The 21,492-nt window shown below is 41.3% G+C and overlaps 1 protein-coding gene across 3 annotated transcripts in view; it reads right to left on the reverse strand.

The window, feature by feature from the left end:
- KDM1A (lysine demethylase 1A) overlaps nt 1-20,616 on the reverse strand; it is a 45,260-nt gene extending 24,644 nt beyond the window's left edge. The window contains exons 1-3 of one of the 3 annotated variants that reach the window (XM_061597016.1): nt 20,152-20,616; nt 15,245-15,410; nt 6,921-6,980 (exon numbers count right to left, since the gene is read on the reverse strand). In XM_061597016.1, coding sequence (XP_061453000.1) covers nt 6,921-6,980; nt 15,245-15,410; nt 20,152-20,487 — 562 coding nt within the window. In that variant the 5' untranslated portion in view covers nt 20,488-20,616. Of the gene's footprint in view, nt 1-6,920; nt 6,981-15,244; nt 15,411-19,972; nt 20,036-20,151 lie in introns of those variants that run through there. The other 2 variants (XM_061597015.1, XM_061597017.1) reach the window with 2 other exon arrangements.
- Nucleotides 20,617-21,492: the final 876 nt, after the last annotated feature.

The following is a 21,492-nucleotide window of genomic DNA, read 5'->3' on the forward strand; positions in this document are numbered from 1 at the left end:
GCTCAGCCAAGACCGAAGTAAGTGAAGCTGGCATAAGTCCCCCAAAAGAGGCATTCCGAGGGCATGGCGAGGGCATGTCAGGGGAGGGGCCAAGGTGAGGGGACTAAGGCCACATCCAGCTCATGTTGGGAGGGCTCCTCCAGGTCCCAATTCAGGCAAAAGTTACCCTGGGAAAAAGGTCAGTCTAAGAAAACAATTACAATAGAAGTCAATGGAGAGGGTGTACTCCCCGGTAGGGGTATTTGGGAGAGCAGGCTTTTACTTTCTGGTCCCTGCATGCAGCTCCTGTCTGAGCCAGTGTTCAGCCAACCCAGAGACTCCTGAACTGGATATGGTGGATCTTTACGCCGGCTTTTCTTGCTCCAGCTTCCCCCGAGTTGGACTGCTCTGAAAGTATCTGTAGGAACACAGCCTTTACTACACCGAATATGGTCAAACTTTGTGTTTTCCCTGTCTATGTTAGAAACACAGTATAGACTTGCAAGCTACAGTTTTATGATTCCTCACTGGAATAAACTGCATCTTTCTAAATACATGTTAAGTCATTAAAGCTAAATTTAGCTTGCATTAAGTTTCTTAAAAACAAAATAGCTTCCAAGTTAATTCCCCATAAATAATCTATGCCTTGAAATACACAGTGAGCAGCAATGTGGATAATAAACAACATCTGCAGAATTATGAATAAGTCTTGTGTAAAGGCGACTGGCTAATATCAGTGAAGAACAATCCGAAAAGATGACAACAGGTATACAGCGACAAAAACACTGATAAATGTCTGCTGCAAGTGCAATGATGCCATTTTAAACAATGAATTAGGGACAGACTTGGAATGCTCTTGACTCACAGAAGAAAATAAAAATGTATTTCAGAGCAGTTTTGTACTATGACATTACAGAAAAGGCACTCAAAGGATATGCTAAGCCAGGAAGAAACTCACAACAGGTAATTTTCAGACAATGGGTTAAACTAAGGAAGCAACGTGACACCATCCAAAGCAAGTGACAGGTGTTGTTTCCTACAGAAGATGAATTAAGTCAACCAGTGGGGTATAATAGAATGAAATTTTAAAACAATTAGATTGAATAGCAAAACAAAGCATTTCCAGGTGAAAAACATATCAGACAGGAATACACACACCCACACCCGGAAGTATGGTAACCACCCCTTAGGAACATAGAAAGCTGCCTTATACTGATTTAGACCATTGGCCTATCTAGCTCAGTATTGTCTACACTGACTGGCAGCAGCTCTCCAGGGTTTCAAGCACCTATCTGAAGATGTCAGGGATTGCATGCAAAGCATATGCTTTACCACTGAGCTCTGGACCTTTTGGATCCAGACAAAATTATAAATATTACTAGCAAGATGCCCACTAATGTTAAGAACGTGCTTGCAAATGCAGCCATAATGTGGGGCTGCAATTAAGGTTGGGTAAGCCAATTTTCTTTTTCTGTTCTCTACAGGCTTTGCTTCACCTTCCTTTTCCTTGGTAGCTGCTTCCTCTAGGGTTCCTTTTTCTCCTTGTGAGTCTTCTGTGCCTTTTAAAGTTTGCTGACTGTTGGAACTGCCACTGCATGTTTTTCTTGGCAAGTCTTTGGAATTTTCCACATGCAAATGTAGGTTCAGATGATTGGTTGACTGGCTGCTGATGTTAACTGTGTACTAATAGTCACAGATTCCTCACACAGGCTACTACCTTACCCTCCTTCTCAATTTTCTGCTGGCACCCCTTTAAATCTTGCTTTGAATTTATTATGCTTATATGTATGCATGAGAGCCAGTGTGGCATAGTGGTTAAGGCGCTGGACTACGACCTGGGAGACCAAGGTTCGAATCCCCACACAGCCATGAAGCTCACTGGGTGACCTTGGGCCAGTCACTGCCTCTCAGCCTCAGAGGAAGGCAATGGTCAACCCCCTCTGAATACCACTTACCATGACAACCCTATTCATAGGGTCGCCATGAGTCGGAATCGACTTGAAGGCAGTCCATCCATCATATGTATGCATATATAGTGAAAAACAGGTGTGTGATTTGTTGCATACCAATTTCTTTAAAATAAACAAAAATGTATATTATCTGCTGGCACCTCTCCTGCCTGTGCTGGTGAATCAGAGAACGTAGAGAGGTTCACATACTCATAACATGTGGAATATTATTATGAAAGGCAGGTGTAGGGAAATTTTGGCTCTTCAGATGTTCCTGAACTACAACTCCCTTCATCCCTGGCCACTGGCCATTCTTGCTGGGGCTGATGGGAGCTGTAGTTCAGCAACATCCAGAGGGCAAAAGGTTCCCCACACCTTACTGATGTAAGGCACTGCCCCAGGCAGAGAAATGCTAATTGGCTACCTTCAAGAATTCCTAAAATTCTTAGGATTCCGCATAGTGACCCTTGCACAAGAATTCAAGACTCATCTTTGTAAGTTTCTATCTTCCCCAGTCTAACCAATATTACATATCCATACATGACACCAGACAGATTCGTAGGCAGTTACAATGAAGCAAGCCACTAATCTGCTGTTTAGGTATTTAGACTTTTCATACACTTTACAGCTTCTCAATGGAAGCATAAGTATGTCATCTACCACTTCCCGGGGGATTTAAAAAACTAAGGCACATAGCCCAACCAAAAAACAGACTGTCCACATCTCCAATTTACATAAAGCCCTCTTTCCTTTGGCTCATGGCCAATCTGTTATAATCCCTTGTAGGACTTTTGACACTTTAGAATAGAGTTGGGAGGATTTTATATTTAAACACTGTCCATAAAAAACTAGCAATTTAGTGAGAAGGGTCCTAATCTAGCCTTCTCTCTACGCTAGTTTTCTGTGCTGAAAAATCCCCATCCAACAGTTTAAGGGGGCATACAAATATGCAATTCTTAACTAAAGTGATGGTGGTCCAGTGGGAGCAAGTCTCATTGACCTCCAAGTGAACAGGCAGAGATTTGGGTTATAATCCATGTAAGACTCAGGACCACTCCTTGCATCAGAAAACACTTTTAAATATGTGGGAGAGCCACACCCTTATGCAAAAAGTTGTAGTATGTGCATCCTTTTCTAAGAGGTGATCCACATATGGCAAGATTACAGGGAGCAGCTTCAAATGTATGCGCTGTGTTTCAGCACTGTACTTTCATATATACTTCCACAATGTAGGCTTGACTTCACAGTAGCCATTGTGTATAATCACAGACCTCTTCCTCTCCATCCAACCCAATCCCAGTTGTTTTCTCTTTATCTGTGCATGCTGTATAGACTTGGGGAAGAACAGGGTCTTATCTCACTTCCTGCTGGATTTCTGTCCTTGCGCCGTCTGCCTTTTGCAAAAGCACAATGTGAAGTGAAAAATCTGCCTTCCTCCTCAATTTCTCTGAAATATGCAGGAAACTCAGGAAAGATCTTTACACTGAGGCATCCTGAGGATGGAGCAATTGCCCCTGCCAACTAAATCTGTAGACAAGGGATTGACAACCTTTTCAGGCCAGTAGACCATGGGTACCAGTCACAAAGTGGCTGCTAAGGGAATGACACAGCACAAAACGGCTGTCACGTGGTATGGCATAACAAAAATGGCTGCCATATCTAAAAGAGCAGAAAAATGAGTCAGGACAAAAAAATGGTGTAGGACAACAAAATGTCCCTCTCCCAAATCAAAGTAAAAAGGCACCTACATCAGCCACCACTGCACTCACTCACAGAGAGAATTTATTTGCACCTCTCCTCTGTTCAGAATGAAAGAGAGGGAGGTGTCTAATCTTGGCATCCAATGAAATGTGGGCATGTTTAAGAGGTGTGTTGAAGGCAGGAGGCGCAACCAGAGCAAACAGGAACTAAGCAGGAAGAGGAAACAGTATCTTGTGAATTTTTGAGGGGTCATTTATCAAGACCTTTTGCAGGTGTCATAGGAGATACTGACAGGTTCAACAGTGGTAGCCCCTACTGTAAACCCTAAAGTACACAGTTTTATAGTGAAGGGTATTTATACATTCACTAAATAAATATTGTTAACATGGCAGATTCCCTAGAGCACATTTACATTTTTAAAAATGTATTGTGAGAACCAGCCATCAGATGAGATTGGACAGTCTACTAGATACAGATTAAATAGAAGAGTCCTGCTAGTTCTGCCCATCTAGTCCAGCATCTTGCTCTCCTCTATGAAAAAACCTCTCCATCAGCTCCAAGTGAGTTATTCCATGCCTAGTTACAGTAGGGCCCCACTCATACGGCGGGTTCCATTCTGGACCCCCGCTGTAAAGCGGAACCCATTGAATAGAATGGCGCGTGATGCCCCAAAACCACCGTAAAAGCGGAACAAGTGCCATATGAGTGGGGCTTTAGTCTAATTGCGTTTAACTGAGACCGCTGTATTAGTGAAGCGCTGTAAAGCGGGGCCCTATTGTACATATTTAGGAAAGGTATTTGATACAATGCAATGTTATGGGTAGGGATACATAAACTATGTGCATTTGCTGTCACAGAGTGCAAGTCCTGAAATTAGTTTCAGTCACAGAATTCAACATCTGAAGATGCTCAGATTTTATTTTAAGCAATCAGATCTCCAGCCCTTATACCTGCATGGAAATTTGCATAGTTTATGTAAGTGTGGTGACTTTTGTACTTAGGTATTTTAGCATAGATTAATTGACACAGAACTCAGTAACAACAAAGACACAGGCTTTCAATCCCTATGTTAGAGGCTAGACAAGTCTGCTTTACATCATTCATTAACTCACTGTACACTATGGAACTAACTTGCAAATCAAGTGAGTGCGTGTAGAATATAATCAGTAGCACACAAAACGTATTTTAATATAGGCTAATATGATGAATAGCTTTTACATTTCAACTAAGAATGTCTTCCTGTGGAGCAAGAGGTAAATTTTCAACTGTTTTGTTCAGAATAGCAATTCCTATAGCAAGGCCCTGTATGTAAAGAGCCTTCCTGCGTGCAATTATGCCAAAGACAATAAGATAGCCTAGCAGAGCTCACTCTGATTTTCACCCAAAAGACAAATGTATCACAAGGAAAGAATGCTGGTAAAGTCCCACAGGCCCAAACCGGGGCTGGGTAACCTTTTGCACACTGTGGGCCATATTCCCTCATGGATAACCTTCTGGAGGCTGCACACCGGTGATGAGTATGGCACAAGTAGGTGTGGCCAGACACACAGCACTCTCCATCCAGGCAACCAAGAAGTATTATCACAGTTCAAGCACATATTCCAACCAAACTCTAGAGGTGGGTGCAGAGCAAGAGCAGTGAGGGGTGTGGCCCAGGCAGAGTCAATAATAGACCTGTAGAGACACATTTGGCCCCTAGGCCTAAGATTCTCCCTCCCTGGTTCAAAGTATACGGGTTGATCCACAGAGGGAAAAATGTAAAAGTTTGAGAGTAGGAATCTACCACACCAATGGCCATGACAGAAATCCACTTTTAATGCATGACTGGGAAGTCACACTGTATCATGGCCTACACCAAGGTAGATATTTGGCTTTATTAACTGGACTTCTGCCTTCCCCAAAAATGCGCAGAAAACGATATGAAAATACTGGCACAGTTCCACTTCTGAAACTTAGCAGTAAGCCAGGCTACTACCGAATAGCAGCCTGCCTGGGAAACCCAAGTATGTTGCTCTAGTCTAAACGCTATGGAGGAAGAGCAGGATACATATTAACAAATAAAAATCCCAAATTCAGAAACATTGATTTAAGAAGGCAAACTCCATTTAGGGTTTTAAAATAATCCCAGCACACACAAACATAACATCTTCTTAAATATTTAAGAAAAACATTGAAATATTTGGACACCATCTTAGTTGGTCATTGAGGTCTTTTCAGCTTCATCAAATCTCATCAGAACTGCAGCAAAGTTGCACTTCAGCTATTTTTCTTGCCCACTGTTTCAAAGACCAATACCGCAGATACTCCAAGAAGAATCTATAATTCTCTTTCTTTACAATACATTTTAAAGAAAGAATTTTCTGACTATTTACATATCTGAACTACCTTGGAGATTTCAGGAAGAATTTCTAATAATTTACATTTTGATCCCTTAACACTTGCATCCACTCCACCATTCACCCAAACAAGCAAAGCCCTAGAAAGTTAGATTTGATGCAGTATGCATCAGTTTGCAAATAAGCTGAAGAAAAATGGGAAATTATGCATTTCTAAATCTACAGTATCTGGAAATCATGTCTTATCAGCACTGGCTTCACAATTTCAAATATACCTAGAGCCTACCTCCTGCAGATCTTGCTTCAAGAACCAGAAAGGGCCTTCAGAATTATGGCTTCTCAGACACTTAGATTAAATTCTAGCCCACATACATCAATTGGAACTATCTGAGATGGACTGCCCATTTTGGCAAAGTCCTTAAAGGATTCTTAAAAATAGTCGACATACCTGAGACTTTTATATATTACTCACAAAACAATCCTATGCATGTTTACTCAGAAGTAAGCCCCACTATGTTCAATGGGGCTTCCTCCCAACTAATATAAACAGGATTGCCATCTATTTAAACATAAAGCAACTAACTAGAAAGGAGGACATTCCTCTCAATATCAGTCCTTGGAATCATATACAGGACTATGCTGTGCAAAATGTCCTATAGCTCTGAAAGAGGGAGGCTAACTGCTTCTTCAACTCATAAAAGTACTCTGGTTTCCACCATACACAGGAAAGGGGGGGCGTGCTATGAAATCCACCTAAAGAATGTCAGAGTACTTTTAATTTCCCACCTTGTTCTTCAGCTGCAATATGAATCCCTCCTTTTTTCAGTGGGCAAATGCATTTCTCCTGCACCTCATGCTAAAACCTGGCCACCCACACATGCGCGCGCTTGCAAGCATCAATCCCTGATTTGGGGGCTCTTGCTACTAAGTGGCAAGCATCAAACGCCACCCTCACCTGATGCTTGGCAGTCTCCATACCCTCCAGAACTGTCGTCTTGAAGTCCTCCTGCTTGCCCTGTGGAAGGAAAGAGGAGATCTCAGGGACCTTGCTCCACAAGTTCAAGTCATTTTGGGGACAAGAAGGCCTGGTAGTTGGTGATTTAGGTTTAGCAGTTCACCAACTAGAGGGGATGGGGGCACATTTTCTGAGAATTCCATCTTCTAGAATCTGGGTCAAGGGCATCACACTCTGCAATCTTCTAATGCTTCATCCTTGTTGTTGGAACCCTTTGTCAGACTCTTAAGGGGCGAGGGATAGATATACACAGTATTAGCAGGGCACCTGGTTGATAAATATTTCTGAAACAATTTTAACAGATTAGAGCAAAATAAAGATTGCACTTCCTGTGACCAGTAGGAAGAGTATGTAGATGGATAGTCTAACCAAGGGTTTGAAACACCAAGGATCAGTTAAGTCTTAGCCAAGGCTTCCTTGGAAATATGAATCAAATCTGCTACTATCTTGCTTCTCTTCCACAAGCTATGAATGTCTAAGGCTAGAAATTCACTGACTCTATATGCATCCTACAACCACCCAAATGCTAAATAACCTTTATGCAGAATGTGCTGGTATTCACTCATAAATGCACCACTTATATACAATGCTGAACTAGAGTATGTAGAATTTTCAACATATTCTGAGAAAGAATCATGAGAAACATGTGCCTGAAAGAAGTCTTACATTATCTCTGACTATACCTAACTTTGTGTATTAAGCAATTCTGGAGCACTTAAGTGGCAAACCATCCTGCAGAAAACCATCTAAACATACCTCTGAACAACACATAATTCACACAATATGGTAAGCCAAACTATGGCTTACCACCAGTGTGGGGAACCTTTGGCCCTCCATATGTTGCTGAACTGTAATTCGTATCATTCCTGGCCATTGGCCATGCTTACTGGGGCTGATAGTTGTAGTTTAGCAATATCTGGAGGGCCACAAATTCCCCAGACCTGGCTTATTGTGACATGCAAGCGAGGCCAATACCTCAGTGTTGAGCAAAACAAAGTGCTTGGTTCAGACATAATGCTAAACCATTGCTTAGTAATATGGGAATGAGCCTACTGAAGCACTCCTCCTTCTGGTCACAACCAAGACTCGGAAGCATCTAGTTCCTGGTTTAAAGTAACAGCAGTTTATCTTTATGCCCACCAATGACACACACTAGTTTACTGAAACCAGGCAGGATCAGAAGCCACAGTTTGATCCTATCTTGTCTCAATCAATCATAGTGAATGTAATGAAAAACTGCAGTTCATATAACCCAGGACACAGGTGCTTCAAATCTCCTCCTCTGGCATGCAATGGGAGAAGAAATGGAAGAGGGGATAAACTGAGCAGGATCATTCCTGTAAACACTAAATTATGGTTTAGTGTTATGTCAGAACCAGCCCTTTACCTTCACTCTGCTGCTTCTAATTATCTCTAATTTCCAAAAGGGAAAGGACTGTGAATACACTGATATGCTTCAACTACCCATTGGTAAGCTACACCTACATCCATCGATGTGCCTTCAAAACACTACTACATGGGAAGCTCCAACACTCTGAACAAGTTATGGTACACCACAGTCTTCTATGTGCAAAGGAACCTTTGAGAACTCAAGAAGAGCTAATAGGGCACTATTATCCATGGTCTGAGGCACTATGCTTTTGAATACCAGTTTATGAAAACCATAGGAGGGAAGAGTGCTCTTGCACTCATGTTCTTTTTGCCGCCTTCTCATAGGCAACTGGTTGGCTACTGTGAGAACAGGATGCTGGACTAGATGGGCCAATGGCCTGACAACAATAAGCAGTATACCATACCATTCTGGTCTATTCTGAACACATCACAGTTCCGAACATTTTGTTAATTAGAGGCAGTAGAAAGACAATGATATAACAATTTATTCTAAATTAAACTGATATCCATCTTTTTTTGTCCATGTGTTCAAAAGTGCACTTTGAACAATGGTAACATATTTTGGTTGGCTTACCAATGAAAACTATTACTACTGATCTCTCCTTTCCCTAAGTCCTATGGCACATACAGAGAACTCTGTACAGAGAAGGGAAGGTGTTGGGCAGCCTTTCTGCTGCCTCCTGTAAAAGCACGAGACGTATGGAGAAAAACTGTGCTTCTTTCTTCTACACTGGTGGTGTCTTCCATTTCAAAAGCTGTGGTTTTGCAGAAAGCATTAGCAATATGCTGTATGTGCTGCTACCACCTCCAAAAGCCCAACAGGAAGTGACAGAAACCATCCTTCTTCTCTGCCAAGAAAAGGGGTCATTTCATTCCTTTGTATTGGGATTTTGCAGGAGATAAAAGCAGCAAGGCACTTTTTTGCAAAAGCACAATGTGCAGGAGAGAAGCCACCTCTCACTTTTCCCCATTCTTTGTGAAGTAAAGAAAAGATGGCTTTGATTCCACAAACCAGCTTTTCAAAAAGTGCCAGCCATTCTTCCTCACTGTCTCTTGCAAAAAACAAAGGAAAAGCAACTATCAGGTTTTTTTTGCCATGAAGGTCAGTAAATGAGAGATAACTTATTTCTCTTCCCACTAGGTTTTTGCAAGAGGCAACAATAAGACTAAAAGCCCAACTCAGACAAAATCACTTTTCCTTCCTGTAGTTGGGGAAGAAAACAGGAGCTGTTTTTTCCCCTGCAAGTTGGGATTTTGAAGAAAGCACCAGCACCTCCCTGCTGAAAAAAGGGAACAGGAAGGGAAAGCGACTCTGGGCAGTATTCAATGCTAGTCCTACTCAGAGTAGACCAACTGAAGTTAATACACATGACTAACTTAGGTTCATTAATTTCAATTAGTCTACTCTGAGTATGGTTTAGTTGAATACAACCTTCTCTTGTTTCCTTCACAAAGAACTCTCCATTCCCATCAGGGTTTTTCACTTTTTTAAAAACTCCATTTGTACTCGATGACGCACATTTCCTTTCCTCGAAGAGAGGAAGGGAGATGTAGTTTCTGACAGGAAGGGCTTTGGGTAGAAGCATGGGTGTTCACCAGATGGGGAGAGACACTCATGTATAGTGAAGAGGCAAGTGGATTATTTGAACCCTACTTTGAACTACCAAAACTTCAAGCTTTAAAGAGCCAGCAAATAGTAGCCCAGGGATACCACCTGACTCACTTGTGCCCTTCTTTACTTTCCCTGGTTCAGAAGAGTGGCAAACACAAGGGCCATATAGACATGTGTCCTTATTATCCTTGGATTTATTTTAAAGATATATGGCGTGTTATCTCTCTCCCACCCCATTTTGCCCTTTTCAGTTGCTAATGTACCATTAGAGAGACAGAAATTCAACATGCGCCATGAAGTATGACAGTGGGGACAGTACAGGCAAAGGAAGCATGCAATCTGCTACACTGAGGGATGAGTGCAAGGGCAAAGGAAGCACAGAAAATGGAAGAGACCTGGCAGAATTTGTCTTCCTTCCCAACACTGGTACTAGATCTGGTTCCTCAGCCAAAACACTTACTGACTACTGACATAAAATGGGAAAACAGAGCATAGGTGACGTGTGTGTAGCAGATTTTTCCTTTCTATTATGGAAGTGTGAACTACCAAACTGCACATATTGTGTGGAAATCCATACCTTGTGCCTCCCACAAACTCAAATTCTAACAAACGCCCTTCTTTGTCCTCTCTCCTGATTACAATGGGCTTCAAAGAAATATAAAACTATGCTTTTACTGGAAAGGGCAATTAGGTTTCTATCTAGCCTTTGGAGTTTCAAAAAAGATTTTTTTAATTGCTTAACCGACCATATACTGGCAAGCATAATGGGAAAATTTACGAACAACTATTGTACCCAAAGAGATTTTTTAAAACACACATAATAAACCTCTACATTTAAATTTATCTATCCTTTTTGTATCCCATCCTTTAACCTCATGGGTCTTCCCTCACCATTTTATCGTTCCACCAATCCTAATGAGTAGCTTAAACAGAGTAACTGACTAAAGCCAAGGTTCAGTGCACATGTCTTGCAGAGAACTAGCATTAAATAGTTTGCAAAATGGAGGCCAAGCTCAGGAACTTGTGCTTATCATCCATCCCCTACTCCTCAGCATCAAACATGGTTTTGCATTACAAAAGCACCAATGCATACCACATTGCCTTGTAACCATGCAAACTGCATTCAATCTGATTAACAAAATTATGGCCTGGTTTACATGTCAGATTAAAATAATAGTTTGCAGAGAATGTGTAGTGTGCTGATCACACTGCTCATTAGTGCCCGCTTTGCTTCTCCCCTATTCCTGTCTTTGCCATACCAGGAGAGAAACAAAACAGAGGCTAGCTTGGTGTTATGTTTAAACTAGCTCTCATGGTTTCTGTGCAACCAAAACACAAGCAGAAGCCAAGTTTTTTTCTTGGCTTATCATCTGTGATTTCTTGAGGGAAACAAACCAAGAGTGTGGGTTGGTGAGCTAATGCTAAGCCAACCTCTGGTTTGTTTCCCTCCCAACAGGACATGGGGAGGAGCAAGGCAGGTATTAGTGAGCATCATAATGCTCATTCTTGTTAAACCATAGTTTATTTTTAACTATGGTTTAATGTGACATGCAAATCAGACCAATAATAGCTTATCTTAGTGTTTCTATTGGTGCATATGCAATGTGAAATAATGACTAAAGCTGGGAAATGGGACATTACTGTGAACAGCAGAGGAAGCAGTGTTTGAACTTGCAAACTGTGTTTTGTATGGAGTTAGCATCTGCACTGAGCTTCACAGCATCCAAACCCAGCTCTTCCCAGTCCTAGATTGGCACTCTATCCAGTACAACCACCCTGGTCCTCAACCAAACAATTTCCAAACAAAAGCCTTTTGTACTATGAAGTTTATAATTACTATGTTAGTGTACTGAAGGTATTACTCTCACTTCAGAATTAACACATTTCATTTACATTCCTGTGCTGTGGCAAGAACAACATTAATGCATGTGCTCTAACTACAACTACACTGCCTTTAATTTTTTTGCTGGGAAAAATTAAAAACAGTCAGTAACGTTTCTCTCTAAACCAGTGTTCACACGTGGGAAGATGGCACATAAACATTCTGTGGTCTAAAAAAATGAAAATAAAAGATGTCTTCAAAGCTTCAGTCTCTTTAAAGGAATATAAAGTTTTGACTTATTTCTGACAAGCTCCAAAAACCACAAGAATGCAGTTAGAGAGTTTAAAATGTTTTATTCACATTTTTGATACAGATTCTCTCAGTAAACCACAAAGCAAATATATATCACATACAGAAGAACTCACTCATCTAATTCTTGCTCTCCTGCCTAGTCATAAAACACTGAAGTAGCCAATATTTTCAACGTCCTACTATTCCATTAAAATAAGATGATTGTTCTTGACAAAGCAGCCAAAAATGAAGTCTGACTTAATGGCCTGGTTTGCACATCACACCAAACCAAACCATGACTTAGTGCAAACCTACAGGCTCCTGGAGACGAGCACACAGCCACTTTGATTCTCCCCAGTTCTTTTTCCTGCAATGAGCTAAGCCAAGGTTTGGCTTAATGTGTCATACAAACCTGAGTTTGTGGTTAAGCTCTCTCCAGACTAACAACAACCGGTAGACAAGGTTTGTTTTTTTGCTACAAGCTCAAGGTTAGCCTGGAGAGCACTTAATCAAGAGTCCTGGTTCAGACAACATGCAAAGCCAAACCTTGGCTTAGCTCAGCACAGCAGCAAAAAATGACTATGGAAGCAGCTGCAAGCTCCTCTCTTGGAAGCCTGCATGTTCTCACTAAGCCAAGGTTTGCCTTAGCGTGACATACAAATTAGGCCAGTATGAAAAGCAGTAAGGTTGAAGATTTCAACAGTTTATGCCGGCAAGTGACTAGTTATCTGCTATAAAAGGAGACAAAATAGGTCACTAGGAATGAATACACAAAAGGAGATATTCTAGGAATGTACTTTTAAACGTAGGATCTTGTACTAAAGCTGACAAATATCTAATATGGGGCTGGGAGGAGCACAATCCACAAACTATTGGGAAAGAACAGAACTATTTAAAGTCTGAAAATAGGGGGGAAATGCTGGTACAGTTAATGAGAGAATGGATTTGATCCAGATTGTTATTTATAGCATTAACTGCACTAACTTCCCCTCAAAATCAGTGAGATTTAAATCATGACTAACTTGCCTATTGATTTTAAGCTCAGCTAACTTAGGTTGGATCCAGCCCAATATGTTTATGTTGATAACTGACAGCAGCAAGGTATTGAACATAAATAATTTCCACCTCTAAAAAACAAAAAGGCTCCCCTGACGTAGACAAGTGACAAACCAGTATTTCAAATTTAAAACCTTATTTTAGTGTTAATAAAAAGTTTTCTACACATAAACTGTAAAAGTACTGTAGTGCAGTCATGTCAAAAACATACCAACTCTGCCATCCTTCTCTGTAGAGCTAGAGACTTTCTAAACAAGATCACCATCAATACTAAGAGCAGACTTTAGTAAACAGTACTATATATATATTAGTTAAAACTAACAATGTTCCTCTAAGTACTAAGTGGGAAACCACTAATAAATTTATCTAATTTTAGAGCATCCAGTACAGTTTTCTAACTCATATACTTCATATATTTATCTCCTACTCTTCTTTTGAGGTAAAAGAGCATGTTCAAATAATTGTACATTCCTGAGCATCACACAATATACACATTAGCTAATATAGATGCTGAATTTTTCTTCCAGTTCAGTTTGAAATTCATAAATCTGGCATACCCATACCGACAAAATAGTCAGGTACCTCTGCATATTACCATCTATCTCTTATTCACACATGCAATACAAAACACAATAAAGGATATATAATGTCAGCTACAACAGTACATCATGACTGGATTTCTACCCCTCCACTATTTCTTAAATTTAGTCTTGATGTACTGTTATAGCAACTATTATATACCCTCTATGGTATTTTGTATTACAACTTGTTTGTCACTTTCCACAGCAAGAAGCACAGAAACATCAGCTTCCCTCTTCTCCAGACAGAGGGGGAAATATCCTTAGCATCGGCTCTATGAAATTGATCTCTTAACAGATGCGAGATATGAAAAAGTGTGGCAGAGAAATTACTGGCAGAAATATCCAGCTGCAGAAGCCAAGACTCACATCTTGCAAGAGATGGGCTTCACTCCCCTCAATAAAGAATAATAGACCCAGGAGTTCAACAGCTGAAAGGCTACTCCAACTCCACCTAGGTTTCTCTTCAACCCCTGCCGAAACTTTGAGGACAGTGTCTCATAGAATGGATGCAATTTGCCAAAAGAGCAGGTAGGAGTATGTCAACTATCATTTTGCAGTAAAACTAGGTGTGATGTTATGCCATCAGAACTTCCTACAATTGGGGCTTCAGAAACACAGAGTGCATACTTTGGGTCAGTCAACAAGAAACTTCCCTAGGATGCAGGTTGGGCTCAAAACTACTCATTCTAACAAGTTGGAGGCTGTATTTTTAAGGATGGTCTGAAAACACATTCATTACTCTCTTGCTGAAGCTGTACTTCTAACATTTAATAGGGGGAGAAAAAGCTATGACTAGGTTCACACAGAAATTAAAGAAACCCTTTGATTAAGAAATCAAGAATCACAGGAGTCTTAGTTTTAGACCAGATGGAACCAATTTATTTACTGAATGCAAGACATCTAAACCTGTTATGAGTAGCTAAAATGTATGAAATAATCCAAATACAAAAAAAAAAGATGAAAATGACTACATTTAGCACTGCAAAAGCAGAAAATTTCATCAACCAGTTCCTGGGATTCTTCTCCAACAGACCATAGAAAGAATGCAAATGGAAAGGGCTGCAAGCATACAACATCTAAGGCCATATACAGTAGTAATCAGGTCTGTAAAGCTAAGCTATTAAGGGTGTTTGAACTCTGTGTTCAGATTTCTCAGAGTAAAGAATATCTTCCAGGTTCACATTAATTTTTTTTGAATTGTATCCAATACTAGTCCTGATCAGAAGAGACTCATTGAAGTTAATGGACGCGAATACCTTAGGTCCACCAATTTCAATGGGAATATTCTGAGTATAATTTAGTTTGATACAACCATTCATGTGTGGCCTATCATGCATACTTTATGCATGACACACAGTCCTTGATTTCATCGCAAATCTAAGCTGAACTTAAGGGAGGGTGTGTGTGCGCGCATGCACACAAGCATGCAACCATATTGCCTCCAAATGAGCATGCATATTTTAGGCACAGGACAATTGCTGCCCTGCAGGATGGGGGCCCCTTTACTCACCAGATGGCTCTTCTGGTTCACTTTCATTCTCTTCCTCAGGAGGTGGTGGGGGAGGAGGCGGCGGCAGCTTTTTCTCTTTCTCTGCTTTAGCATTCCTTTCCTCTTCAGAATAATACTCGTCTTCAGAAAGGTTAGCAAGGCTTTCATCCATTTCTCTATATTCCACCTGTAAATAGAACCCCCCCTAAGACAATCAATACAGAACAAGCAAACTGGCACAGCAGAGTAACACCCCTAACAAATTTCAAAATAAAATTTCAAGGCTAAATTGAAGGGTAAATTAAAGCAAGGCTGGGGAATCTTTGGCCCTCCAGATGTCGGTGAACTACAACTCCATCAGCCCCAGCAAGTATGGCCAATGGCAAAGGATAATGGGGACTGTAGTTCAGCTTCATCCAGAAGACCACAAGTTCCCAACACCTGCCTTGAAGTAATTAAAGATTAAATAAATCACAGGAAATGTCACAGTTAAATGGAGTTGGTGTTTGTATGAAGTTTATACTATAAACATTTTAGATTATCAATATAAACTAACCTATGGACCCAACCAACATAAAAATGTATCACCACATCTGATGAAAGCTTCTGCCTTAATAAAAAAAAAACAGTATTTAAGGTGCAGCTACAGAGTAACATGGCGATGCTTCCTGAAATGGTCACCTCTGATAGTGTCTGTAACTTAAACATATTAAAACTTCTTCAAAGCTTCTTTTGTGTGCGTGCGTATGAGAGAAAGAGCTCCCAGACAGTAAAGCATATCCCTGTACAGTATTTCTTTTTATCTATGCTGAGCATGCAAGAAAGTGGTTTTTTTTTAAGAAAAGTTGTTTTAATTAGTTTGATAACAGTTTTAAATCTGGTACTTGTATCAGTACTCTTCATTTTTGTCTGGAATTCATATTTACTTCAATTTTGCTCCAGTGATTTCTTGCAATCCTGAAACATTTCCTTTAGACATATGCCCAAATGAATTCAATAGGATTTTATGGTGAGTAGAATTAGGACTGCAACCTTGACACACTTGAGAAAAGCACACCTTTAAAAACACTCCCTTCCAAATTTTTATTTTGTTCCCTAACTGCAGGAGTTGCAATGTATTCTCTCTCCCTCTCACACATATGTTCAACAGGTATAACTTTAAGTGTATCAGGGGGCTTTCCCACCCGTGACTGTAACTTTCAATAAGTCATTTTTGCACATGATAAAGAGTTTTGAGAATGAGAAAAGCAATTATAACAATACCACTATATCAGGTCCCACCTGTGAGGTGACTAGGGTATTAGAAGAGCAACAGAGAACCAAGAATCTACCCACCCCCCTGTCCAATCATAAATCTATGCCATGATGAGATCTTACGACATATTTGATCAAAATAGTTAGCATGCCAAATCAGCCACCACACAATCCACTAACATGAAAGACAATCAAACAGTAAGATCACTTTCAGAGAGCAAATAAGACATTCCACACGTATCTTTCTGAACCCAGTAAAATAACCATCTAATGAAAGTATAAACTTAAAACCAAAGAATACTGATGTTCACCCTAACTTTAGGCTGCTTCAGCCATCTATAACATATTAATTGCACTGCACAGAAAAAAGGTTTTTAAATACGCTATATGTCACTTCAAGGAGATATGGACATTGTCAGAAAACATTGCAGACTATTTCTTAGCTGTACAGCTCAGGCTAGACTATAGCAGCACAGCAAATTATTAATATACATCATAAATACCAATGTTTGAGAAAATTTAAAGGATTTAAAAATTTAAGCGCCTCCCCCCCATTAAGTTCTCTTCCTTATCACCTAACTTAGCACAAACATTGTTATAATCTAACCTAGTGAAACTATTTTCTCCTTCAAAATCCATAGGTATTCAAAGGTACACCAATGCCACACTACTGTATTGCAATAGTTAAGAGCTGCACATCAGCTAATAGCAGGCACAAAGTGTTCACAAATCAGACCCAGACAGCACACCAAAATTACTTATACTTTGCCAGTTCCCATTCCCTTTAAGCTCCTGCTCATGTCCATTCCAAATGCTTTCTGCTCATTTTTTTCCCAGAGCTATCACTTGCACTCCCTTTCTACAGTCAGTCAAAACTTAAAAGAAAGCAGCCACTATAAATAAGTTCTGTCAAGGACTTGCAACACATGGCTACATACTTTTCAAGGAACTTTCAGGGGACCTATTTGGAAAACAATAGTCAAATCAATAGACTCCAAAATTATTGTATCTGTTATTACATTAATATCCCACCTTTCCTTCAAAAGCTCAAGGTGGCATATGTGGGTTTATCCCTCCCATTTTATCTTCACAGCAATCCTGTGAGGTGGATTAGGCTTAGAGTCAATGAATGGCCCAAGTGAGCTTCATGGCTGAGTGGGAATTTGTATCCTAGTCTCCCAGGTCCTAGACTGTGTACACACCATACATTTCAAGCACATTATTTCCCCCCCCCAAATCCTGAAAACTGTAGTTTACCCCTCAGAGAGCTTTAATCAATCAATCAATCAATCAATCAATCCCACCTGTATCCCACCTTTCCTTCAAGGAGCTCAAGGTGGTGTACATGGTTCCCCTCCATTTTATCCTCACAACAACCTTCTGAGGTAGGTTAGGCTGAGAGACTGTGACTGGCCCAAGATCACCCAGTGAGGTTCATGTATGGTGTGCATGCAGCCCTAATCCAAAAGTTTAGCCACTGTGCCAAGGCTCTCAAGATACAATCCTGATTTGATTTATTAGAGTAGGAATATGGTAAGTTTCAGGACAGATCAGCATTAAAAATAAGATGACAACTAGGCCCTGTTTTTCACTGTCTTGACTACACTGTTGTGACAGTCACCACTGGGGGTAGAGGCTGGGAGAGTAACCTTCATATGCTGCTGCAGGGTGTACAGTATTTTGATGTACAATATTAACTATTGTCTACTGCATCCCACACACACACCATCCTGGAAAAGGCCCTAGTCTGCCCTCATACTAATATACATATCAGGCTTTACATACAGCAACTTACACTGTAAGTGATTTGAAACTTTTCTTAGATGGCAAACCAAGTTTGCTGCCCTGGGCTCCTACTGGCAGGAAGGGTGGAATATAAATTTGTTGTTGTTATGTGCCTTCAAGTCAGAGATCCACAGTATTCCATAGCAACCTAAAGCATATCAACTTAAACTGAAGCAGGCTACACACACATATTACAGACACACATTTCATATGTAAATACTGCATGTAAGTCTGGGATTCAAGGAATGGATTGAAAGCTTTGTTAGGCCACTCAAGTGCAGCTTCGACTCCTATTCAGCTGCTGCTAAACATCAACAAGGAGTCAGTGGGAGAAAGACAGTATGGTTAAGTATTTTGGAAGCCCTCCCTAAATGAAAGTCCTGCACCCACAGTACAAACCAACTCAAGGAAACCAAATAATAATTCTGCGTAGGTTTTACAACTATACTATAAAGGACTGACAGATCTAACTGCAAGCCCTTGTTTTAAAAAAAACATCCCACTTGTAGGTCATGTAGAACTCTCAGAATAGGGCCCAAATGAATTAATAGTAGTAAAAGAAGTCAAGCCACACACACTTTTTCTACATGCAAAGCACTGCCTTGTATTAAATAAGGAAAAAACCCTCAAGTCTTGGTGATTACATTATGAGTAGTCATCAATTTCATTAAGCATATAGGATTTGCAAAGCTATAATCAACAATTTCTCAGTGCACATACATGATACAAATATACACCCATGCAAATCACAGCATAAGATTTCAAAGCTTTCTTCAATTACAAAGGATCCTTTGTGTTACAACATCAAGAATCAGAGGAAAGAGATCTTGATTTTGTTAGGATTTATTGTTCTGCCCTATTAAGAAAGCTCAGGGGCAGTTACTGCATTATACCTGCAATTAAAGCTGCTTCTCTAAAACAAAGGCAGCAGTCTAGATCTACTTGAAAGCCCAGACATTAAGAGGTAAACAATAAATGAAATTCGTTAGTGTGTACAAAATGGTCTTCTAGCAACTCTTACACTTCACAGCAATTTCATACCACCTTACAAAACTTTCCAGTGAGCAAGCCTGAATAATCTATACACATACAGCAGAAAGTAACATAACCCAGAGAGATTCCAGAGTAGTAGTGTTGCAACCCCAACCAAAACAGAGCCTTGTGGCACACTAATAGATTAATTGTGGCATAAATTTCTTGTGAACAAGATCCAAGCTGGATTTGATTGAAGTGGGCTCTAATCTAAGTAAGGTTGTGCCACAAAAAAAGTCATACTTTAAAGTTCTTTTTTCATCTGCGATCCTTGGAAAGTATACTGTACCGCTTCAGGTGGTGACATCCCACCTTTGAATACTTCTCCACGGGGAGGGGGGAGCTCTGCCAGTAACCAATCTCGTACTACGGGAAGACTACAACGCCGGTTTTCTGTTTATTATGATACTTTTATGACTCCCCTCTTCCAAACGACTTTTGAGAATGAAATGCACACTTCCTTCTTTCATTTCCCCCCCATAAAACAAGCCTGTGAGGTAGGCTAGGGTGAAAATATCGTCCCTGGCTCAAGGTCACCCAGCGAACTTCAAGGCTGCGGTGGATTAGAACTCGGGCTTCCTCGGTCCTACTCCAATATTTTTATAAACACTTCTACTTACAGGGAGCATTATTTTAACGTGTGAGGGGGGGGAGAGAGACTCCTTCAAAAACACTAACCCACTCCTGCAGCCTGAGGTCGTCCAGTCCACCTTTAGCCTCCACCATTTTAACCAAGATATTTTCTCAAGCAGTTTGTGAGACACGGAAAGAAAAAGAAAAAACCACCTGCAACCCAAGCGAGCCATTTTGTAGCCCTGGTAGGCCCAGGTGGAGGGACCGGCCAGAGCAGCACCTACCTTAGCCCGCTTCCGGCGGCTGGTCCGGCGGCCCTCCGGGGTCTCGGCAATGCCGGTTGTCTCTGAGGCTACTACTTGCCCTGGCCCGGCGGGCGGAGGCGGCTCGGACAAGCCCCCCGGGGGCGAAGCGCGCGGCGGCTCCTTCTTGCGGGGCGTGCGCTCCGAGGCCCCCGAGGCCCCGCCTCCGCCTTCGACGGAGCTCAGGGAGCCCGAGAGGGTCGGCGGTGGAGGGGGTAGCGGGGGTGGAACCAGGGCTTCGGCAGAGCCATCGCCCCCGGCTCCACTCCCGCCTACCGGGGCCTCTGCCGCAGCCCCTTTTTTCCCCGACGACAGCATCGCCTCAGACCAGTTAGTCACTCAGTGGGACAAAGACGGCACCGCGCGCGAAGGACCAAACGGGCCGCAAACTCCGCCCTCGGCGACGCTTCTACGTCACCTGCCCTAGGCCCCGCCCTCTTCCACTGAGAGCCCGGGTCGTGCGACTCCAACGTAGGGCTTTTGAACAATGTATCATTTTGTCCTTTAGCGCCCGCCGTACTCTCGCCGAAGAGTGTATGTGCCACTGTAAGAACGGTCAAGCTCCCCTATAGTATAATTCGCATCCGCCTCTTTAAATATAAACGGAAGATTCCTTTTCCCTTCCCCCACAAAAGAAAACACGCTTGGGCCACGACTTAAAAATGGACGAAGAACCTTGCGACATTTTGTAAATAGAAAAAGTGTCCATGTGCTCAAATCTAGTCCATTGAAACCAGTAAGAGGTACTTCCGAATAGAAAGTATTCCCTTATCAATTCAGTGCGGTTTACACCAGAATAAGAAATGCACCCTTAAAGCAACAGAAGGGAAGTTACTTTATACCAGGTCAGACTGCATTTGTTCTACTGTCGTCTCCCGGTGTGGGCGCCTTATGGCTTTTCAAACGTTGCTGAGCTGCAACTCCCATCATCCCTGGCCAGAGGCTGATGGGAGTTTAGTTCAACAACATTTGGAAAGCCACACACTCCCCGCACCTGGTCTACTCTGGCAGCAATTCTCTGAAGTCTTGGGGCAGATAGAAGGCAACACTGAAAGGCTACCTATAAATACAATAAAAACACAATAAAAACATAACTGGAGGTACTAAGGATTGAACACAAGACATCCTACTTGCAAACTATGTGCTCTACTGAAAGCTACAGACTTGCTCCATAGGCAAATGACACAGGCAGCAGAACATTGCAGAACAGAAATGACTTAAATACAGGCCTAATAGTTAATGCAATGAAATTAAGCATATGAATAAAACCTGTATCTGCTATATTTTCATAAGAATGTCATCACACAGCAGTTGGCTTGGCCA

Source organism: Rhineura floridana, chromosome 15 (assembly GCF_030035675.1).
Source record: "Rhineura floridana isolate rRhiFlo1 chromosome 15, rRhiFlo1.hap2, whole genome shotgun sequence".
Classification (NCBI taxonomy): Eukaryota; Metazoa; Chordata; class Lepidosauria; order Squamata; family Rhineuridae; genus Rhineura; species Rhineura floridana.